General features: G+C 37.9%; 1 protein-coding gene across 2 annotated transcripts in view; it reads right to left on the reverse strand.

Moving 5' to 3' along the window:
- Positions 1-2,861: 2,861 nt before the first annotated feature.
- Positions 2,862-12,439, reverse strand: part of LOC134814902 (ubiquitin-conjugating enzyme E2 Q2-like) — a 102,145-nt gene continuing 92,567 nt past the window's right edge. The window contains exons 2-4 of one of the 2 annotated variants that reach the window (XM_063823238.1): positions 6,711-6,782; positions 5,187-5,944; positions 2,862-4,768 (exon numbers count right to left, since the gene is read on the reverse strand). In XM_063823238.1, coding sequence (XP_063679308.1) covers positions 3,525-4,768; positions 5,187-5,265 — 1,323 coding nt within the window. In that variant the 5' untranslated portion in view covers positions 5,266-5,944; positions 6,711-6,782 and the 3' untranslated portion in view covers positions 2,862-3,524. The remainder of the gene's footprint in view (positions 4,769-5,186; positions 5,945-6,710; positions 6,783-12,439) is intronic. The other variant, XM_063823239.1, reaches the window with a different exon arrangement.

The following is a 12,439-nucleotide window of genomic DNA, read 5'->3' on the forward strand; positions in this document are numbered from 1 at the left end:
GCATAAAATGCCTATAACTCCTAAAATATTAAATATTTTGAAATAATTCTTACAGGATCGTAATACTAATGAGCTTGAATTGTGAAAGTTATAGGCCAAAAACTAAAAATTTGCGCAAAAAAGCACGCGCGGCGAACAAGCGCTGTGTAGCATTTTTAGCAAAAATTGATACACGGTGAATTTATTTTATTCACATTTTAAACAACTTTTGGTACTAAATTTATTGAAATCGGAAAAAAAAGTTCTGTGCTCGCGCTTGGCGCTTATTACACTTAACTGACACTTAACTGACTAAATGGGAGTCACGAGTCGCACGACGTGATTCAAATCTTTTTCACAATAGTCAATACCAAATTTGTTATACCTTTTTAGAATGATCTGTGAGTTTCGTTAATTTACAATATCTATATCAGATATTAATCCTTCGCAGCTCGGCAAGGCCCAATGGTTCATTTTACCGATCTTGCAAGAAGCATTAGTGGATGCGCGGCGCGGCCCAGTGGTGCATCGCGCTTTAAAGAGTTTCGCTTAGGTTGTAAGTGCCATATTCAATGACGCGCGGCTTTTGGTCATGGAGCTTCAGTAATTGTCAAAGGTCAGCGCTTATGTGTAATTGTATTGTGCATGTATTGCGCGAGCGATTTTCAATCGCGTGCCCTAAAATCGAGTCTAAAAATTTATCTTCTCCTACATTTTTTGAGCAATCACCTTGAAACTTTTAGGATATGTTTGATGTTGTAAGGACCATTTACAAGATTCTGGTCTATCAGAATTTTAAGATAGGCCTTAGAAAATTTTGTATTCGATTTTGAAAATCTTGGACGTAGAAAAATCTTGTATCACGTGCGACCCCCATGGTCGCTTCACTATAGTTTCTACGATACAGGGGAGCCGCGCACTCGTGCGTGGCGGGTCATACAACGTATGACAAGAAAAATCGTCAAAAAACGAGGTCCAAGATTTTCAAAAACGAATTAAAAATTTTCTAAGGCCTATCTTAAAATAGGGGGTGCACGATAAAAATAAACTTGCTCGGAGTTTAAAAAATTTTGTACCACTGTTTTCTAGAAACTGTGAGAATTTTCACAATACCAAATTTGTCATACCTTTTTGGAAAGATCAGTGAGTTTCGCCCAGGTGCCATATTTGATGGTGCGCGGCTTTTGGAGCAAAAGTAGCTGTAAAAGTCGCGTAATTTGACCAAATTCGTTGATTTTTGTCGTATTTTGACGTATTATTCGGATATATCTTCGGTTCCTTAAATGAGATCATTCTGAAAATTGGCGACGACCTTCCAATAGGGCTTTCACAACTGTCCGAAAAATTTGGTGGATATCGGAGTTGATATAGTGATCAAAATGGGGCAAAATACGCTGCTTTTAGCTGTAACATAATGTCTGATGGTTGGATATGCTTTATATTTTTCGGACACTTTCCTTGTAAGTCTATGAGTAAGCTTACCAATTTTTGTTGCAATTGGAGGTTGGGAAGGATACTCAATATCTATTTGTTTGAAGAAAATTGTGCTGGCCGAAATTAGCGCTAAAAAACCTTGTATCACGTTGCGACCCCCACGGTCGTTTCACTATGGTGATACAGGGGGAGCCGCGCACTTCGTGCGCGGCGGGTCATACAACGTATGACAAAAAAAACATCCTACAGTCGGCACGCGCAGCTCACTGTCGATGGCGCACTACCTACTTAAAATTCTGATAGACCAGAATCTTCTAAATGGCCCTTAGAACATATCATGAAAGTTTCAAGGTGATTGCTCAAAAAATGTAGGAGAAGATAGATTTCGCAGAGCAACGATCTCGATGGGTTGACACCGTCAATCAAGTTTCAAGGTGATTGTTCAAAAAATGTAGGAGAAGATAGATTTTTAGACTCGATTTTCAGGGCATGCAATTAAAAATTAAAAATAGATTTAAATCTTGAGGCCTTTGGCTATACTAGAGAATACTTTCTTAGATATTTTGGACAGTTTTTAATATTGGTAATGTTAATGAATTGTAATTGATTGATAAGTAATATTTACGACGCCCGTGGCCAGTTTTCAAAAAAATTAAAAATCGCCCGCGCAATACAATTGCAGTATTGTAGTATTACACATGAGCGCTGACCTTTAATTGACGATGTCAATTCATGGCAGCTCGGCGCGGCACAGTAACGCATCGCGCTACAACGCTGACCTTAGATTACCTAGGGACCTCAGGCTATTATGTTCATAAATAGAGATTCGGCGGAATGACAGGCTGAGCGCGGCCCAATAAACCTTAGAGAGTTAGACTGGCGATAAATTTGAAATTCGGCTAACAAAATATTTTCCCATGGGACCAAAAGCAACTGATAGATATCATTCCCCTCTATCAGAAACAACTATATAAAAATCAATTTCGAGCGAAATTTCATAAAGACCCGGCCCCCTGCCTCCTTAATTGTTTTGGACATAACGATCAAACGGTTTCGATGGTTCAGAGGAAACTGATGTTTATGTTGGTCGTCTCCCGATGGATTTTGTTTCAAGACATCTTGGACTACTTCCATTATTTTCGGAGAAAAGTAGCATTTTTAACTACCATATCTATCAGAACGATGCTTTGCAATATATTGTTACGTAAAATTCTGCCAAGTGCACATATGCATGATAATAAGCGGACGGGCAATGGACATGGCAATATTAAAGCTAACCAGATCATGCATGCATGCAGGGCAGATTATGAATATAATTAATGCGCGCGCGCACACTTCCGTGCGCGTTTCAGTCGGCCTTTGTATTCGACAAAACGAATAAAACGAGCAATACGAGAGATCTCAAACAGTTTATCGTCATCACCATAGGACACGTAAAACCAGACGAGTTTATGTAAAATGAAACGAAATTATTTTCAAAACACATATTTACAGGCAACATAGTACACTGTCCTTCTTGAAAATTATCTTAAGATCGCGAAATTACATATTTTCAAAAGCACTCTGCGTTTGAAGCAGTTAATCCTTACGTCAAGATCCTTTCGTAACAAAATGCATTAAAGTTAGCCACAAATGTTTTACTGATCCACGAATTCGAATCATTATGATGGCATTTGTTCTTAAATATTCAACATTGCAAAAAGGTAATTGCTATCACAATTCTAAATAAATTACCTACAGTAGATTGGGATACATCTGAAAAGCCTGCAATAATTTAATAAACTCTAAGCATTTTGAAAATTGAAACAATCAATCTGCTTTTTCTCGCAGTGTAAGTACGACATTGTGACAATAATTTTGGCGTTTATTCGAACAATTTGAAATGAAAATACTTACTTTTTCATTTTTTTTGACAATTAGTCAGTCTTCTGTTTTTTTTTTTGTAAAAATGCGGCAGAAACATAATCAAATAATCTTGCAAACAATTTGATAACATGGTTCATGATGGATATGTTCATATAAATCGTCATTTTTAATCGAAAATGCCCTACAAATTCTTAATCGTATAAAAACATGCGTTTTCTCCTAAACTACAAAAGAATTTGTCGTTATCAGTTATTACGGTGTCCGAATCCCCTGGACCCGTCAGGACCCCTAGGTTCTCGAGTCAAAACCATTGCGATCAAGGCGGGGCCGTTTGCGTGACTCTTCTCGTGGGCAAGGCGCTGACCCAGATACGAATTAGCAGAGGGGCTGCAGCTGAAACTGTCGCTGTACGATCCTGCGGTTCCAGACCGCGTGACTGAGGACCGGCTTGAGTAGGAATGAGGAGACTTCTCGGGGCGTTTCACGATGTGACTTTGTGGCGAGGAGCCAGCAGTGGGTGACGTGCCACTTATTGACATTCCAAACATTTGCTTTGGAAGACTCTTTGCCATACCATACCCGTTGCTGTCACGTGGCACGCCCGTGCTGTGGTTCAGAGAGTACGCCATAGCACAGTGCTCTGAAGACTTCCTTACTTTGGGACCATGCATTATCTTGTCGGCACCCAACTGTTTCTGCTGTCTTGTCCTCAACAGCTGCACTTGAGAGGAGCTCCTCCAGTTGTTACTGTCAGACAGCTTCAGAACAGCCAGCTCTGCCGCCTCCACTGTCTCAAACTCCACAGCAACCATGTCAGCGGTGGGGCTGCCTCGCCACCCTGGTAAGTGCAAACTGGTGATGTCGTCAGGGTACGGTTTACCTGGCGACAAAAACCTAACCAGAGTCACCCGACCAAATCCTTTAAAATAGTCCTTCACACAATCAACACTACGTTCAGAGAGCGGCAAGTTGCTGGCCATCACTGTTTTATCTGCAAACTGGTCACTTTTCTTGGGTATCGGGTGCTTCCGACGCACCATCTTTTTATCCGTCGAAACTTTCAGCTGAGTGGACTCCTGCAGGACCTTGGAAACAGCTTTCCAATCTTGAGTCAAAGCTTGTATCTTGCGAAATGACGTGATCCACTTTATTGATACGTAACCCATTTCATTTCGACGAATCTGCTTCGCGAGCTCCTTATCCTTGGTGACGTTGGCGTCGCTGAAGTAAAATTCGACCTGTTCCAAGATCTTCGCCTTAGTGACGTGATCCAGTTCCGTGATAGGCGTGCCACTTGGTGTGTTAGGGGTGTTACTAATGCTGTTGTTATTGCTGTTGTTGTTGTTGTTGATGACGCTGTGCTTGTTGTTATCTAGAGCAATGTTGGTGGTAGTTGGAGGGGTCAAGAGGTCCGGTTCCTTGATCATGAGATCACCTACTGTGGACTTGTCCGGTCCCTCTTCAGTGTCTGCTCCTGCCACAATCTTACCTGAGAGAGGGGATGGTTTTACTTCTATGTTTTCCAAGGAAATTACCTATTTTTGATTTGTAGTCAAGGACATTGAGATAAATCGCTGATATCCATGATAATGAGTTATTGCAAAGAAAAGGATAACATTTGGAATTTTAATAATTTCTCACAGGAAACATTCATTGAAACGGAATAGCCAACTGAAGAAGTCATTACGTCAAATTATAAATGGTACTGGAGTGCTACTCAAAATAAGATTATTGTAACGAATGTTTACGATACAAAATATGTACTGACGGTTAGTCATAATATTGGAGGCATGGATAATTAGTTAACAATACAATTAATGTACATATCTTAATAAGTTAAAAACATAATTAGTGTACACTGTACATATATAATTATCAATTATTAATAATTTTATTGATTTACTAACGGTTGTCCATAGTATTGGAGGCATTGAAGTCCAGGTCATCGAACTGAAACAACGTCTCGGCAGTGTAGAACCCCTCCATGCTTAATAAAGTTACGTAGATTATTAAAGCGTTAATTAATGAAATAATAATATATTACACGCTACATTTACATTTTACATGTCCATTTCAATCACATTTAGAGTTATTTGGATTCCTAATGTCAATATGTCAAAATTTTGAGCGTCAACTTTGATCAGACTTTCTTTTTATACACGTTCAAAACAATGAAATTCGTAATAACCTAATAAGCTTACGAATGTGATTTATACAAATAAGTTAGGAAAAAAATTGACTTAATCGCATCAGACAAGTAATGGAAATAAAAATGAGGTATTACCAACAAACAACGAAAGTAAGTTTCCTACAGAACAAAATATGATGACCAAAATTCCAGCTAGAACACCTCAAGATAACGTGATAAATATTTTGAAACCTGATCTCCTTGCTGGCTACACTACAGTCCACTTTCCTCACTTGGCATCTCGCCAATAAATTACAACATGACACACAGCAGAGAAGATTCTAGAATTTAGCCTCAGGGAAGGACTGCACGTCGCCCGATACCATGTACATCTTCTTGAGACGTTCCAGCTGGAGCTGCTGTTCGGCCACGTCCTTCTCGCTAACGTCAACCATGTCTCCCTTATCAACTGCCAGTGCCTTGTATTGGGACAGCTTCTCTGCGAACAGGGCTGCTATCGGGTCCTGAGATCCCGTGCTGAGTAAAGATATGAATAATTAATAATATCAGGTGTTTTCACTTTTAACCTTTAAACTTTTAATGTATACTAAATAAAAGGATACTTTAAACCTACTTCGTCTTCAAAAACTGTAAAATAAACTTTACTTAATTTTTCCCGGAGCAAGTAAATTAAAAAACACTTTGCAGAATGCCGCATGGTACCAGCGCTAAAAAGTAAATTGCAGACTGAATCGATATATATTAATCCATATTTGGTGTATATTATTTTTTAGGCATGGAACTCAAAACGTGTCTCTTTTATAGAAACCAACTACATACCTGCAGTCTCTCTCAAGCAAGGGGTGCAAATAACTGAGCATATTGCAGCAATGTTGGGAAGCTGTTCTATAATGGCTATAATATCGTAGTTAATAACTTGGGTGCAGCGTTTGCAGCTTGCAACTGTAAACAAAATGCTAATACATTGTGCAATATCTAAGAGCGCAGTACTGTTTCATGCATTTGAAGGGGCAAGCTAGGGAGGCCATTATATATATTATATAATAATGCAGTGGATCCAGCGACTTGCGATATTACCTGCAAGAGGAGAGAAAGATCTACTGGTTGATTTCTACCTTAACAATCATATCATTCCGACTTACTGTGTTATTGCAGGTTCAAGGTCAGCCGTCAGCGCTCATATTATCAGAATTTAATAAAATCATTCTTACAGAAGTGCGATTTTCCAAAAATAAATACCTAAAATGTTTGGTGAGGACGTAAAGTAAGATGTTGCAATTACCTCATGTGTCTAAGAGCAGGAAGTGTTTGAAGAGCTTTTCGTAGAGACATGGTAAGAGACATCACACTAGTTCTGGAATAAAAAGTCAGTACAGGGGAATTTCATGACCAATTGTAATCTGAGCAATATTAAATATATTATTATATAATAGATTACAGATACATCGATACGGTACAGGGACAAAAGAAAATCGCGATTATTCTGGCCAAAAATCGCGATACTGCGATAAGCCAAACAGTCGACATATAAAATTTGTCGCAAAGAATGGGAAAAATCGCAATCCCGCACATGTCACGATTTCCTTTTGTCCCTGATACGGTAGTGTCAGTTTAAATTTATCTTTGACTTGGCTATGTATCTCAGCTTGGCTATGTATCTCAGCTTGGCTATGTATCTCAGCTTGGCTATGTATCTCAGCTTGGCTATGTATCTCAGCTTGGCTATGTATCTCAGCTTGGCTATGTATCTCAGCTTGGCTATGTATCTCAGTTTGGCTATGTATCTCAGTTTGGCTTTTAAGAAATAAAAGTCGAAATATTAAGAATTTGCAACTAAGAAACATATCAAGAAACATAACAAGAAAAAAAATTAACGTTGTAAACAGTTCAAATTTCGAATATCTTGTACGATATTTTATAAATGAATAGTGCAAATCATTATAATAATATACTAATTGTGTTCTATTTCAGAATGTACCACAAACATGTTGTCTGTGTGGTTTTGATAATTGCTTAGTACTAACTGGTGTTTCATTGCTTTGTGATTCCTATAAAGTTAACAGTTTGTTCCAATATGGAATAACTTGCTCCGGGAGAAAAGACTTCTGGATATTCTTGATTTTAGTTAAACTTCTACTACATCTGTTGCTTGAAACAAGATTAAGACCGGCGCGGATCTGCTAATTCTAAACATCCCCGATCCATGACCATAATCAGTCAAACCACTTGTTACTTTAAAAGCTTCTATGAAGTCCCACGTATTCGCCACTCTGCCAGCGTTGTCAAATTGAGGATTTCCAGTCTACGGCTGTAAGGAAGAGTACCCACCTCATCAATCAGACGGGTAAACCGCCTCTGGACGCTCTTCAGCTCCAAAACAGTCCCCCAACTTCCATGAGCGCAGGTGGATTCCACAATTGGACACAATACTCAAGATGAGGTCTTATTAAAGCTTCATATATATATTGTAAGGAATTGTAAGGAATTTAGTTATCAGAGTAAAAGTTGTTATGATTGCTATATATAGCAATCATAACAACTTTTACTCTGATAACTAAATTCCTTACAATCCAACAAATCATACGACATGCTTTGATCTGTTCGTTCCAAAGCAGGGAGCTATGGGTAATAACCCCCAAATCTTTTTCCTGTGCAGATACTTCAAGTTCTATACCATATACCTTATAATTTAAAATAGGATTGTTGTTAAAATTAATTATATGCACTACTTTGCACTTGGCAGGATTAAATTGTATAAGCCGAATACTTTCCCAAACTTCTAATTCTTCAATGTCTTCAGCAACACTACTGTGGTTAGCTGCATTACCAATTAATTTAAGATCATCAGCAAATAATTGAACCTTATTCTTTACAAGGTCAGACAAATCATTTGCATAAACATACAGAATGAATAGGAGAGGGCCTAGAACTGACCCCTGAGGAACACCAGATAAAACATGTTTAACCTCAGACCATTGTCCTTCTATACAAACTCTCATAGTCCTGTCTGTTAGAAAATCTTTTTAATAACATCTAAAACCTTTCCTTTGACACCAAAGCCTTCCAATTTAAACAGAAGTCTAAAGTGGGGGACTGTGTCGAAAGCCTTACTAAAATCAAAGCCAAATCAAAGTATAGAAAACCAGGGCACCTTCATCTAAAATGTCAAGAATATCGTTGAATGTCTCTAAAAGATTAGATAAACACGATTTACCCTTAACAAATCCATGCTGATGCTTGGAAATTCGATGTTAGAAAATCTACTACATGTGCTCTCACCAATGTTTCATCAACTTGTATTTTGTGCAAAGTGTACCTGTGTGGATCAGGTACTAAGTGCCGTACGTGACGTTGACTAATTGCAGTTTTGGAATTTACAAAAAGGACCCACCCACCACCCTCACGGTACTAACTGATTTTTCGGCACCCACCCCCTTTTGCGGTACTAACTGTTGAGAAATCACGGTACGAACTGTGTCTAGGTATATAAAATAAGATACCCACCCAGAAATTGCTCTAAACAGCTCATTATACATGGGAAATGGGCAAATTATACCCACTATTTAGTAGGGTTTTGTTTTCAATGTAGTCGAATTAAATAAAAAGTTACAAAAAAAGGAAAAAAATTTTTAAAAACCCAAAAAAAGGGAAAAAACCTCAAAACTCAAAAAAACCCATTCCCAAAATTGAAATTTGAGGTAAAATGTTTTTTTTGGGGTTAAACACCCCCCTTAGTACCTTGTACTAACTGATTTTGGTGGAAAATGAGCAGCAGACCCACCACTTAGTACACAAGGACTAACTGCGTTTTGGAAGAAAATATGACCCACCCACCCAACGTCATGTACGATTCCCCCCCCCCCCCCCCCCCCCCTCAAACTGGTCTATAATTGGAGGGGTCGGATTTAATACCCTTTTTAAACAATGCTACAACAGATGCAGATTTCCACACTGCAGATCCTGTATCTGAACACTTTTGAAATAATTTAGTTACTGCTTCCACAAAATCGTTGTCATAAGCTAGCGATTACAACAACTTTGGATGAACACCATCCAGACCAGAACTCTTAAAAATGTTAAGGCCACAGGGGGGGGTCGAGGCCTCAAAAAATGCAAAAAAACATTATGCTTTGAATCAATATATATTTTTGTGGTGGATACTTTGCCACCACTCATTTGTCTGTAGCTATTTTACTTTTTTTTATAAATGAGGTTAACCAATTCTCATTTAACTTCATTTTTTTGATAAATCGATAATGGAGGGCAGAAATATTGATGCCATTACAACTGAAAACTACGATAAGCTTTGTTTTTATTGTTTTTGTGTTATTTCAGCAGTTAAACTTTGAAAAATATACAAATAAAGGCAAAATTCTCAAAAATCACATAACATAAAAAACAGTTTTTTGCCTCTCCTGAAAACCTCGAATTTTTGACTTCAAAATCTATCTTCTCCTAGAGTTTTTATCCATTTCACCTCAAATTTTGAACTTATGTTCCTGACATAAATTTAAAAGTTTGTTATGTAACGATTGTTGTAATTTTGCTCCTAACTCTTTTTATGAGGTTAACCATTTTAAATTTTGTAACCCGCACTCATGGTTAACCTCATATCTCAGCTTTGGAGCAAGATATCATAAATCGTTACATAACAAAAACTCAAAATACCTTGAAGAACATTGTTGCCAAGTTACAAGGTTCTAAGTCATAAACTGAAAAAGAAGATAGATTTTGAACACGATTTCATTTAAAGTTTTCATTTACAATAGAATTACAGGTAAACCTCAAAATTCAACGCGCGATATCTTCAAATAGGAAACTTTGTTTTCGGTAAGGACAAAAGCATTTGAAAATTTAGATCGAGCTCTACAACATATCTCAAAATCTCAAAATCGACCTCGGACCCCCCCCCCCCCCCTGTGGCCTTAAGCTTTAAAATTTCCTATTTTATATCGGAACTGCTGACTTCCATATCATCAATACTCTCATTATCAGGGCCTAAATTCTCAGTTTTAGGGAGAATGCCAGGTGGTTCACGCACAAAAACAGAGCTAGAGGCACTTTCAAGTACCTCAGCTGACTCAAACTATCTGTGCCATCTCCTTTATCTAAAGAAACCACACTTGATTTAACTTGACATTTATTTTGTAAATAGTCTGAGTAAAAATATTTACAATTCTGCTTCAGATTAGACGTAATTTTCTTTTCATATTTAACTACAGCTTTAATTTCTGCTACTTCATATGTATGTTGCTTGCTACTTGCATGACTAAAATTAACACCAGATGGATTAATATCAAACTCAGCCCACGCTTTATCTTTATTCGTAACTTAAGTTCAAATGTACTCCATAGCAAATTTACAGGTCTGTTATCGAGATAAACCAAAGCAGTTGGAACAGCTGCGGCAACAGTCTCCAGTTTACCATGTAATTCAGCCCACATGTCTTTAACACCATTTGCATTGGTAGAACTATAATCTCAGTCAAAATTCAAGGGTCGGGGAGAGGTGTGCCCAGTTTGGGAATCTCCATCTTCTCCAGCCCTGAGGGGACTGATGGGGACTATAATGCACGAGGCGGTACAAAGTACGGCGGAGCTGCCAATAATTTCGAGGTGTTCAACTTTCCAGACCGGTTTACTAATAGGGACATGGATCATGTATGTTTAGGTTTCAGGACTCTGCAGAGCTTACGAGTATGTAATTTTATGAACATTTTTTTGTTTTTAGTTTATCATACCAATTTTCACTTCGATTTTGCATAATCAGTCTTACATTTCACAACTGTAATCTGTTTATTCCTACTCATTTCACTGTATCTTGTTTATTTCCTTCACTCATTTTTTTTCAGATTGCAATACAGTTCTAATACCCCCCACCCCCGTAAAAACTCTCATCAGTAAGAATATTTTGGTTTCATCCACTGTGACATTCTGCTACATTTCAAACAAAAGTTCACTTATAGGGCCGGGTTCACCTCCAAGTTATAGTGAACACATTTACTAGGCTTACTAGGGGTTACTTGGTTCACTTCAATTTGTAACCACACAAGTTCATCCAATAAAACTTAACATTAAACAGGGTTTTTTAACCCTTCCTCTAGAAATATCGTCAGTTTAATTGTGTTTCACAGTTCCCCCTTCTGCTTAGAGTTATCCACATACTGAGTAACAAGGAATAAAGTCAAGAAATTGCTCTACCGCACCTTCATCTTAGTGGAGCTGGTGGCAGAATATATATAATTTAATAATATTCCTCCTTCGCTAACTTCCTACTTTCTATTCTTACTTCTGCCTTGTTTTCAGATAGGAGTCTACTCACGAGGGGATGTTTGGTTACGGGATATCTCTCTACGGCGCTAGCTGGGAACGAACCATTAACGAGGTAAGATCCTTTGTAACTAACAGGTAACTATGGAACTATTAGTGGTTACTATGGTAACTATGGTAAGTCCTTTGTAATTCCACAGAAATCAATCGTTGGACAACGTGAAACTAGATTTAGACGAATATTGACGCTGCAGATTGTAGGTTTAGGATCTGGATTATTTGGTGGTCGGTATTCCTGCTTTAAGACGATAACAGTCTCATGTATTATGATTCGTTAGTAGTCTAAATAAAAAGGATCTGAAAACAGTTTTGAAGAAAGGCTTTTTACATTAATATTAATAGGGGTAACGAAGGTACCATGGATCCATCGGTTTCTTGTATTGGGTGAGTAATGGCGTTACAAAACAAAGATAGTCATCCATCATTTTTACGCACATGAGCCATTCAATTTTAACAAGTTTAACAGAACTGTCTTCATCCATTTGACCAATGCGCGTCCGGCGGCCGTCCGCGTTTCCTATTTTTAGGACATTTGTAATAATAACACATAGGCTTATTTATTTTCATTATGCCCATAATATCCTAATATATTACATAATAATTAATTTTATGATATAATTATGTTTAAAGTTAGGCAGAAGTCCAGGGATAATGTGTATTGATAAGATGGTCGTACGAGGTT

Source organism: Bolinopsis microptera, chromosome 5 (assembly GCF_026151205.1).
Source record: "Bolinopsis microptera isolate Bmic1 chromosome 5, MBARI_Bmic_1.0, whole genome shotgun sequence".
Taxonomy (NCBI): Eukaryota; Metazoa; Ctenophora; class Tentaculata; order Lobata; family Bolinopsidae; genus Bolinopsis; species Bolinopsis microptera.